Raw genomic sequence first — 11,755 nt, 5'->3', positions numbered from 1 at the left:
TACTATTTAAATTACAAGAAAGTTTTTGATATTATTATAAAACTAAGTAAAATGGTTCAAATTTAAAAAATCAATACCTAATTATTTTTGAAGAGCCCAGGTTTTAAATTAAATTATACAAAAGTTGTTTTAAAATGACATTATTTATTAGGTAGACCCAAAGAAAAGAAATCAACTTATTAATGAAGAATAAAATAAAATAAAACCTCACATTAAATTATAAAATTAGAACTAAAATAAAAGAGCAAAGGATAAAAATAGCAGTAAAAAACCCCAAAGGAATTAAAAACCCAATATTGGTAAAAAAAGCCAAAGGAATTAAAACTCAATATTAAATGATATAATTGAAAAAAAATCAAAGACCAAAAGGGCCAAAAGACTTTTATTACATGATAAAAAAATACAAAAATCAATTTACCATCAATCTAATACTAAAAGCTAACATTAAATAAATACCTCATGTTAAAGGATAAAATTAAATAAAAAACATAAAAAAGGTGGCTAAAACAAATCAAATGATGGAAAAAAAAAGGGCCAATAAAAAATAGTTATGGTGCTATTATAAAATCTCTTTATTTTTAACACTTTCAGCACATATATTTTCAAAACCTATCTTTTAAAATATATTTGTGTTTTTTTCTTTACAAAGTTATGGAGTCCCTACATCCATCAAAGGGTATCTTTTGCAGGTACCACTTACCAGCCACCTTGGCTTACTAGACAACATGAGATACTAACTACCAATAACTTAAGATTTTCATATTCAGTCACTAGATACCTTGGCTAAAATGAATAAATTAAATTGCTTAAATTAAAAAGATTAATAATTTATCGAATTAACGTATTATCTTTACTCCTAATATCTTGAATTTTGGGACTTATTAAGAGGTTTTTTTATTCGATATAATATCATTCATCCTAGCAAGGAGACTTTTAAACTTTTTTTATACATATAATATATGATTTGAGCTAGCAGATTGCAAACATAATTTGTGCATCCAACCTTTGACTTTGATTATGACACAACCTTTCAATTTATTTATTTTTTCTTTTTTCTTCACCAATATTATTTCCTTGGATATGGAGATGATTTCAATTCATCTTTGACAAACTATCCTATAGTATATGTGATACGATTCAAGTAAGGTTAAATTCAGATTTTGACATAAAATTTAGTATCATCCAGTTTTATACTATTAAGCATAACTTCAAATCCAACTATTAGATCGAGCTGAAATTTTACCAGAAGATTTTATAGGTATTTTTCTATGTTGGGGTAAACATTTAGGTGAATCAGAGTTTGGAAAAGACGTATGATATAGGTTAAAATAAACTGTATGAATTTTATTATTTATTTCTTTTTGACTCATGGACTTTCTATTTGGCAATGATCATTTTTTTTATAAGGATATGACAACTTATTTTGGAAATATCCTAGTTCTATAAGGATCTTTAATAGGTTGCAATAAAATTTTCAAGTATGACAAGGATTCATTAATGTTTCAGAATCCTTTTTTTTACAAAGATTCATTATGACTTGTGAGCTTTATCTTTATTATTGTTAGTTATGCTCCTAAGCTTGTTTGGACTTAATTATAATTTATTTTTAGTTAGGATCCAAGAATTGTTTGGATCATGTTATGAGCATTTTGGTTTAAGATTTTTAGACTAGTTTTGTAAGTGGGTCAAATCAGTTTGTTAGGGAGATCTATTAGGGTTTTTTTTAGTCTAGAATCAGTATAAATAATATCATAATCAGATATTTAGGGTCACGCAATTCAAATTAATAAAACTTCTTTGCTAAGCATTTTATTATGTGAGTTGGTGGGATATTATTCCTTTTTTGGTTCTCTAAAGAACTAAAAATGACTTATCGAATAACAATTGACTTCGTGCCATTATCGTTAAACTTTTCATTTATAAATCAATATTTGTTGAATGGAGATTTTTGTTTTCAATAATGCTGGTGCTTAGATATGAGTTGTATTTATGTCACTTTTATCAAACCTTATTTATTTAGTTTTATGAAAATTAATATCTTTATACATGGGTTACTTGAACGAGTGTTTAAGAGGTTCTCATCCATATATATGAGTCATGCGGTGATAATATAACCATTATATACCCTTGCTGACAAATGGATTTTGATGATACCTCCAATCTGTAGTGTGCCTATCCATATTTTGGTCTTTCATGCGCAAATGGTGAAACAACACTATGATTTTCTGGTAACCGCACTTTTCATGTCAAATATATATACCACATCAACCGTTCTATTACCCTCGGAGACATTGATTATGGCACAAACGAAAACTGTCTCAGAACCCCGTCGCAATCTTACTTTGGAAACATTACCCTTAAATTGCTCAAATTTGGATTTGACCCTCAGTTTTTACTTTAATTGCACCAACAATCTATTTTCGGAGCCTCCCATGCCTCACATGGATTGCTTAAGGTTTAAGGAAAAGCAGTCTTATGTCATTGTGTTGACGGGGAATGAGACGAACCAAGTTAATTGGTTTGGAACATGCACGGAAAATGTAAGGGTGATGATGTTAAAAGCTCAGGTCACAAGTTATGACTGGGTCATTGGGTTTACTCGGGTGATAGGCCAAGGGTTTATGCTGATTGGGAGACGGCTATAGGGTGCTAATTTTTTTTTTTAATGTTAATTATAAGCATCAAATCAATTTATTTACCTTAGTGAGGAGAGATTAGATGTTTGATCATTGCTTCATTACGGTAATGTTAGTACTTTGCAAGCGTCATGTTCACATTACTGTCTCAATGACGAGTACTAATTTCAAGACACAAAACATGTTGTATGGTGGTCATGCCCAGTGACTTAAAAGCCAGATTGGTTGGAAGTATAACTGTAATTATTTTTTAAAGTATTTATTATTTAAAAATATATTAAAATAATATTTTTTATAAATTATTTTTAATATTAATATATTAAGATGATCTGAAAATATAAAAAAATATTAATTTAAAGTAAAAAATTTTATTTTTTAAAATTTTTAAAACTAAAAAAAAATTCTTGAATTTTATTATCAAATTGTTCAAAATGTGATGGAGGATAAAGGAGGAAAGAGTCACTAAAATAAAAATAATTAAAATAGAATAGTAATAATAATATCACCAGCAAAAAAGAAGTCAAGAGATAAAAATTCAAATTTTAAAAGCAAAACAAAAAAAGGCACAATCATTATATAAAAAATAAATAAAATCCTTATTTAACAACTAAATAATAAAATCTAGAATAATCTTACAATATTAGAATTCCTAAATAAATAAAACATATTCTCATCATTCCACTTCATTCTTCGTCCAGTTGTCGATAAAATATTTCATTAAAAGGCAAGGGCACCTTATCCTTGACTTCAAAGACAGTGCGCATATTCATTTATTGTAGACATAATGGAAGAAAGATTGGACTTTGATGTTTGAAGTTCGGACCAATGTTAAATTCTCTCAGGGAGTGCTTCTTACGGTCGGATGTCAGATTTTACAGAATAATGAGCCTGAAAAATCACCAGGACTTGGTCAAGAGACTGTAGTTTTCACGAGTAGAAGACCAAAAAACTCTGCTGCACCTAATCTGAAGGTGGGAATTCGTTTGCAAATTAACGTGAAGAGCTCGAGATACCTCAAATGACCATAAAGCGATCATCGAATGAGAGCTCTGCTTGCTTGTCGAAGCCAAAGTACAAATATTTATAGAAACAGTGCAAAACCTGAGAATTGCCCAACGACCATAAGATCCCTAAAGCACTACTGTTTGTTTGTAGAGGGCCACTATATCTATGATTTCTTTTTCTTTTTCTTTCTTTTTTTTTGGTCTTTGGACTGGTCCTCTATGCCTTTAGTTCCATGCACCCGCTGTCCCTAATAGAATGAAACTTTTGACCTGGTTTCGGGTCATATTTAATATGATAAAAATACACTTATATTTTTGGTCAGGAAACTCATATTTTTAAAAAATTTAATTTTTTATTAAAAATTAATTTTTTAAAATAAAAAATATCATTATAATATATTTTAATATAAAAAAATACTTTAAAAATTAACTAGGCTACACTTTTAAACAGAATTTTCACCCCACCATGCATGCAGCCTCTAAAGATCCGCAGCCGTGAACCGGGGCAAAGTCGAGGAACAATATTGCAATTTTAGAGTATATAACTTCGGTTTTACTTCCCTTTTCCACATTGACGCGCTTAATTGAATATCATATAGTTTGTGAACTACCTCCTACGCTGCATCTTCTAGTTGTCAAATCATGAGAAGGAGCTCATCCTCTTCGAGAAATGATGCAAATCTGGCCATCTTGTTTATGGATTTTTTATATAAAGTAGTATAGCAAGCTAAAAGCTTTTGCAAAATAACAGTATTTAAAAATAATTTTATAAATTAACACATTTTTAAATTAATGTTGTGTTTTTAAAACATATAATTTACTAGATGTTGCTATTTAGGAGCACGAAAAGATAATTGTCACACTTTAAATAATAATATTTAAACAAGTTGTATTTTTAAAGCATAACAATTTAATATATAGTCTCATTGATAATTTTTTTGTTGATCTAATCATATAAGTCAATATATATATATATATATGTTTCATGAGTCATAATATATTTTTTTATCCAACTTATGGACTTAAAAATAAACCTTAATTAGAATCTTAAAAAATTATTATTGACATAGCAATTGTTCTATATTTTTCAATGTCAATAGTGTAATTATGATTGCAATAATGAGTGATTATGAATAATCAAATACGAATTTGCTATAATTAGAAAAAAGATTTGTTTTAAACAAATTACATGGATAATCTAATAGATATATTTATGGATTAGTAAAATAAATTTAGACTAAAAAAAAAATTGAGTCATATTAGACCAAAATGATGGCTTTAATGGGTACCAACTATTGATTCGATTATTAAATTGTGTTTAAATTTTTATAGAAATTTTTTAAAATAATTTTTCTTTGATATAAGAAATTTGACATTAAAGTTCTAGTTTTGATATTTTTATAATTTTTCTTTTTAAAAGGTCAATTAATGTAATTGATAATTATGATTTAGATGGTTGGTTAGTTTTAAATTTAATTGATATTATGATTATGAATTGTGATATTTATTAAAATTTTGTTGTGATTCCTTACCGTGATTTTTAATTAATATTGTAGTTTAGAGTTGTGATATTTAATTAGATGTTACAGTCATAAATGCTACATCTAAATATGTACTATTTTGCCAAAAAAAAATTTGCTGCTATGTTAATTAATATTTTATTTTTATCTTATATGCTAACTGCAAAATTTATCCCTTGTTTACCACGTAACACCTAACGCCCGCCAGTGCCACCAAACACAGTCCAAAATACTTTCTACTGCCACCCTGGAAGTCAACTTTTTGTTTTTTTTTTTCTTTTTCTTCATTCTCCATTATAATCTTTAATTAAATATGGGGGCATCTTTACTTTTATTTTCTTTGTCAAAGCAAATAAGAGGCCCCTTGTTTACATTATTATAAGGTACACCTTAACATTTTCCCAAGCTTCCTCTCTTTCATTTCCTTGAAAATGATAGAATAATCTGTGTGTTGAGCCACCAGTTAAATCCCCTTCTCCTAGTTGAAGACTCTTCTCTTCACGTTCTGAAACAGAAAAATGGTTGCCCATCTTTTGCTATTACTCTATCAACACCACCCCATCTTCACCATCTTCCTTGTCCTAATCCTTGCATCAGCGTCTTATGGCAAGGATGATAATAAAGATTACAGAGACTGCGAAAAGCATTTTAATTGTGGACTCTTATCAAACCTTTCTTATCCTTTCTGGGGAGGTGATCGACCTGAAGTTTGTGGACATAAAGGATTCAAGCTCAAGTGTGAAGAAGGCCAGCTCCCTACAATACCTAGTGACACACTAGAATTCCGCCTATCTCGTTTAGATCAATCTTCCAGGTTGATGACTCTGCAGCTAGTGAATTCCCAATATTATATTTGTCCTTCTCAAACTTTAGCCAATTCAAGTACTAAGAGTGACATCCATGTCTTCGGCTATGACCTCAACCTTAAAAACCTGAACTTGCTTTACAACTGCACGGTATCGAACTCGACGCTGGAGCAAAATAGAATTTTGAGTTCGTATTGTAGCAAATATAGTGGCAGATCATTCTATGGAAGTGATGATATCTTGGAGAGCAGTAGTGGGCTAGACCGAACCCAATGTAGCATATGGTTCAAAATCCCCATTCCAGCTGAGTCTTTTCGTCGACTAACGGGTAACAGACCAGAATTGGAGCAAGTTCTAGGAGAAAAGTTTAAAGTGTCGTACAAGTATGATCAAGGTCCTTCAATTTGCGATGGATGCATGGCTTCGAAAGGAATATGTGGAACCAACTTGACTGATCCCAATAGAGAGTTCTTGTGCCTTTGCCGTGACCATCCTTATTCTTTGGTTTGCAAAGGTCAGCTAAGTATGCCTTTTCCTTTTCTTTTTTGTATCCCTTCCCTGCTATATGTTTTATTATTCATTTCAGTGTGTTTCGTGTTATTTGTGTGGGTAATTAAGTTAAATTAGGGTTGATAATTAGGAAGAGGGCTTTCTTCTTGTTCGGAACTCAAAATTAACTTTCCAATGGCATTAACACCGATGAGAAGGCCATTAACCCATCTATCATAGGAAAATTGTAAAGCAATAGCTTAGTCCCTCGATCGCTTACATCTCTGCAAGCTAGTCCTTCTAGTTTTTTTAATTAAATCTCTAGATTACCTTTTTTATTTTTTTAAAGAAATATTTTGGTTGACCCCACAAGAAGGCGAGCTTGAGTGTCGTATTAATGGAAAGTGATTTCCCCAAGTTAGGCGAGCTTGAGTGTCGTATTAATGGAAAATGACTCCCCCCCAAGTCTAGTTTGAACCTGTCAACGGTCCACAAAAGGAGCGCAAGTATCTTATTTCCTTACAATCCATCCTCTTTTGGATTAGAATTAGAGAAACTGGGAACAAGCATCGTTGCCAATTGCCATGCATATTCGGGGCTTGTTTTCTTCAAAAGCTCTCTCAATTTTCATGGCCATCTAGGCTTTTTTCCTTTTTTTATTCAATGGTATGCAACATTGTTTGTTTATACTTTATTTATAGTGAATGAAATATCCTAGAGGTAGCCTGGAGGGATCAACAATTATTTGCCACTTTTATTTTATTAATTTTTTAAGCATAAGCTATACGAGAGTGTTTTTGTTTTTCTTACCCAACCCCTGCTTGAATTTCCCTCTTTTTTATATTTCAAACAATTTTTTTTTAAATATCAATAAAAAAACAGGTTAACCTTAATTTCCAACATGCACTTAATTTATTTGGAAATCTCCTTTTCATTTTTATTTTATATTTTTATATATTTTTTTAATCATGATTTTTAATTCTTTCACAGTTTTCTTATTTATTTGATCTATTCACGAATTCACAAGAGTTGATTTTATATATTAGATATCATCATTTATTATGTCTTTTTGTAGTTTCTTAACTTGGCTATTTAGTTTTAGATTCGGTTTATTTTTTTGTTTTAAAAATATTTAAAAAAAATTAATTTATTTAATTTTAAATTAATATTTTTTAGTATTTTTAAATTATTTGATATATTAATATAAAAAATAATTTTAAAAAATAAAAATACTTTAAAAAATAATTACATCAACACTTCTAAATATACGTTTAGATTTTAACATTTATAATTTTTCTTATAATAAACTTGATGTCAAGAACCAGCCCTCTGTTCTTTTCTCCACACTTTTGGTTCAACCAACCAGTTCTCACACAACTGCATCCTTCCATTTCTATTTCTCAATATGCCTCACCTAATTAATCTGTCCATTAACCTATTCCCCATTTCTACTGTTTACTGGGTTTAAGCTTGAAAACTTCAATTTTGCCCATCATGGCTCGGCTCGATTATTAGAGATCTTGTAACTGGTCTGTTTCTTCGATCTTGTCTGTGCTAAAGGAATATATTGCTTTCGAGATTAACATGTTCAAAGGTTTAACATCATGGATGTCAAGATAGCTTGGCATATGCTACATCTTATCTTTAATGCTAGATTTTTGTTTGGCTTACTTTTTGTACATATTCTATCATGAACTTGCTTTCTTTCAAGAATTTTCTGATATTTCTCTGAAACTTGCAAGAAAATATTGACAAACTCTATCAAATCAACATCTCAAGAGATTGTTCCTTTCTTTTCACTGAAGTCATGCCAAGATTTTGTTAATGCTCCTCTCCACGCTGGTGAAGATATTGGTAGTTGCTTTGAACAAATTAATTATAGTGAGGCTTCGAAGAGGAGTCTCTGAATTAATTTTGAAATTTTTATTTAAAGGATTTTTTAATTTTTCTAGGTGTCTCCTAGATATATTATCTAGCCATATAATTATTAAAAATATATTTATTTTTTTAAGTCTGCTTCAAATATTTGTAACACATTGGACTGCAAAATATAGTGAGGTTTTGAAGATTTTTTGGGCTGAGTTGCCATTTCTGATTTGGTTTAGCTTGAAGATTAGGGAATTAGGATTGGCTTCTTGATTAGACCATGATTTTACAAAGACAATCAGCCACTAAAAAATAATGTCAGTATCTCACATTTAGTGCCATGAAGTCACTTCTACTCTTCGAAAATCTAAATGCTTGAATAGTTTTAAGAACCGGCTGGTGGCTGCCCGATTCAAGGCACGAGTTTCAAGTTTTGATTGGATTATCAAGTTAGCTAGGTTAAATTTTATTTTAAAATAAAAATAAAAATGATATTGTTTTAATAAAAAAATAAAAGTTAACAGGTTTGCAATCGGATCTTAACCTGGTCAACTAGGTCGCCAGGTCAATCCATTGGGTCAACCGAGTCATACTGAATTTTTATTTTCCTATTTTTTCTTCAATCCAGCCCAGTTTCAACTCCATTTTAGTCAAGTTTCGGGTCGACCCGTGTGACCTGGCAAGATTTCAAAACTGTGTTGCATCATAGTATTTGTCACTCTAGAACCATATTTCTTTCTATATATTTTTCTTATACATTTTGTTGGCTTGTTTATATAGAATGCTAGATACTTCTATTTGATTGATGTTTTTCATGAATACAACTACATGCAAACAAAGCATTTGCTATGGAAATTTTGCAGTTTAATTTAGAAAAATTCAGTCTTTTGTATATAAAGCTGTTCTTAGCTTGCAGAAGTCTAAAATTTCAGTTTTTAGTTTGAACTTTTTTATTGGAAATCTAACTCCTCACTGCTTTGTACTATTTTATCCAGGAAATAATGATGTCATGAATGTGGGTCGGAAGGTTCGTACGGGTAAGATGTTTTCATGATCTCTTTTTACATTTACTTCTGTTTCTCTGCATTGTTAATCACTTCAATTAGGTATCTAAATGCTGTGAAAGTTTTCGCACCTAATTGTTACTGAAAAGGCTAACCAATCCCAGCATTCTCCTTTCAGCTCTTGGGGCATCTCTTGGTACGGTAATCATAATGTCCATAGCCTTCTTCTTCTGGTACCGCCACAAGAAAAGGCAATATGTATCCTATGTCTCTCGAAGCATTAAATCAGTTCCATCTTCCAAGGCAAATATGGAGAAGCGAGGTAGCTACAATGGCGTCCATCTCTTCTCTTATGATGAACTTGAAGAGGCTACTAACAATTTTGATGAGACTAGAGAGCTTGGAGATGGAGGCTTTGGGACAGTATATTACGGTAAAGATTTAACAATCATTATTACAGTGTTGGCTTTTGAAGGACACAGTTTATTTAAATCGTTGCTGCTGCCTATGTTTCTTCATTAGGCAAACTTCCAGATGGCCGCGAGGTTGCAGTCAAGCGCTTGTATGAGAACAACTACAAGAGACTTGAGCAGTTTCTGAATGAAGTTGACATCCTAACTCGCCTGCGCCATCAAAATCTTGTTCTGCTATATGGATGCACCTCTCAGCAGAGCCGTGAACTCCTACTAGTATACGAGTACATTCCCAATGGTACACTTGCTGATCATCTCCATGGTGAAAGAGCGAAGCCTGGTGCATTGACTTGTCCTACTCGGATGAACATTGCTGTAGAGACTGCAAGTGCATTGGCATATCTTCATGCTTCTGATATTGTGCACCGCGATGTGAAAACCACCAATATTCTCCTTGGTAACGATTTCCGCGTAAAAGTTGCAGATTTTGGGCTGTCTCGACTATTTCCAATAGATGCCACCCATGTTTCAACTGCTCCACAAGGGACCCCGGGTTATGTTGATCCAGACTATCATCAATGCTACCAGCTGACTGATAAGAGTGATGTCTATAGCTTCGGGGTGGTCTTGATAGAGCTTATATCATCGATGCCTGCCGTTGATATCTCTAGACACCGGCACGAGATTAATTTGTCTAACATGGCAATCAATAAAATCCAAAGCAATGCATTAAATGAACTTGTTGACCCAGGTCTTGGGTTTGAATCAGATTATGCAGCAAGAAAAATGATTTCTGCGGTGGCTGAGTTGGCTTTTCGATGTCTACAATCTGCAAGGGAGTTGAGACCCTCCATGGAAAAAGTCGTAGAGATTCTGAAAGATATACAAAATAGAGACTACACTGCGGAAAAGGCAGAGGAGATAGATATTCCTTCAGATGATGTTGTGCTGTTGAAGAGTGGCCCGATACCACTTGACTGCACGCTGTCACCGTGACCTGAATTAGCACTATTACGACCCCTTGTGCGCTAGTGCTTACCTGACTTTTTCCTTGTTTCATTAAATTTTCAAGTACATAGCGAAGAAGCAGAATCCTGCGTGCAATGAAGTTACAGATATTGCCGGTCTCTATTTATTTGCTATGGCTTGGCAGTGTATTTTGACCAGATGTACATTCATTGTCGGAGCAGTATAGGAAGTTGAAATTTTGCTGGCTTCTCTAATCTCTTACTTTTCTGCTGATTAATAGTCTCAATATTTGATTGTTTCACTCATTCTAATTCTGCAATTCCTGAAAACTCTTGCAATGCATAATTGTCATTCAGTTCGCATTAATTCCTGAAAACTTTTGCAATGCATAACTGTCATTCAGTTAGTATTGCATCTATAGTATGTTCATTGGTTATTAGATTTTTAAGGATAGAAGACAGGAAAAGGTTGATTTTTAAGGATGGACTGCTCAATTTTCTTTCCCATCCACATTTCAATATAATTTTCTCTGCAGTACAACTGATTCATATTGGATGCAATCTATTAGAATTGCTTGCTTCGACAGGGCAGCCGTGAGCTTGTTGCTTACTAGTAGAACCTCATCAACTATCTTGATCTTAGCGACTGGCTTCGTAAAATTCAGCAGTTCATCTCTATGCTACGGCATTATTTCCATTAAAAAAAAAGGGCTCACGAGATATATCATCCACTTCTCCCTGCTTGAACAAGGCTCAAGTGTAATTTGATATTTTTTGTTGTTAGTAAATATGTCAGGTAAGTAATTGATTGGATATATATAGCATTAGTTTTATTTACTTAAAATATGTTTATTATTAATAAATGTTTTTTTTATCTTTAATATTCAATTTTATTTTATTAATGGATTTAATATTTGATTAATAAATTTAGAGTAAAGATAAAATTCATATGACAAAAAATTTTGCATAGAAAATTATAAAGTTATTATGAAATTTATATTTATAAATATTTTTAATCAATACTTTATTGAGATTGAATATTAATTAAA

The 11,755-nt window shown here is 31.6% G+C and overlaps 1 protein-coding gene across 2 annotated transcripts; it reads left to right on the top strand.

The window, feature by feature from the left end:
- The first annotated feature begins 5,513 nt into the window (after positions 1-5,513).
- On the top strand, positions 5,514-10,951 carry LOC105140631 (probable serine/threonine-protein kinase At1g18390). Of its 2 annotated transcripts, none has more exons than XM_011047528.1 (4): positions 5,514-6,480; positions 9,317-9,358; positions 9,504-9,758; positions 9,848-10,951. In XM_011047528.1, the coding sequence occupies exons 1-4, from the start codon at positions 5,679-5,681 to the stop codon at positions 10,732-10,734; spliced, it is 1,986 nt and encodes a 661-aa protein (XP_011045830.1). In that variant the 5' UTR covers positions 5,514-5,678; the 3' UTR covers positions 10,735-10,951. The 2 variants fall into 2 exon arrangements, with proteins under 2 accessions (XP_011045830.1, XP_011045829.1); XM_011047527.1 differs by having other exon boundaries at positions 5,514-6,489.
- The last annotated feature ends 804 nt before the right edge of the window (positions 10,952-11,755 follow it).

Source organism: Populus euphratica, unplaced genomic scaffold, assembly GCF_000495115.2.
Source record: "Populus euphratica unplaced genomic scaffold, PopEup_1.0 scaffold108.1, whole genome shotgun sequence".
NCBI classification, from domain to species: Eukaryota; Viridiplantae; Streptophyta; class Magnoliopsida; order Malpighiales; family Salicaceae; genus Populus; species Populus euphratica.
Note: the sequence above shows the minus strand (reverse complement) of the source record. Positions and strands in the feature narration are given on the sequence as shown.

Coding starts and splice junctions, on each gene's coding strand:
- LOC105140631 (XM_011047527.1), top strand. CDS start 5,679: ATGGTTGCCCATCTTTTGCTATTACTCTATCAACACCACCCCATCTTC. Junction 6,490..9,316: donor GGTTTGCAAAGGTCAGCTAA/GTATGCCTTTTC, acceptor TATTTTATCCAG/GAAATAATGATGTCATGAAT. Junction 9,359..9,503: donor GGGTCGGAAGGTTCGTACGG/GTAAGATGTTTT, acceptor TTCTCCTTTCAG/CTCTTGGGGCATCTCTTGGT.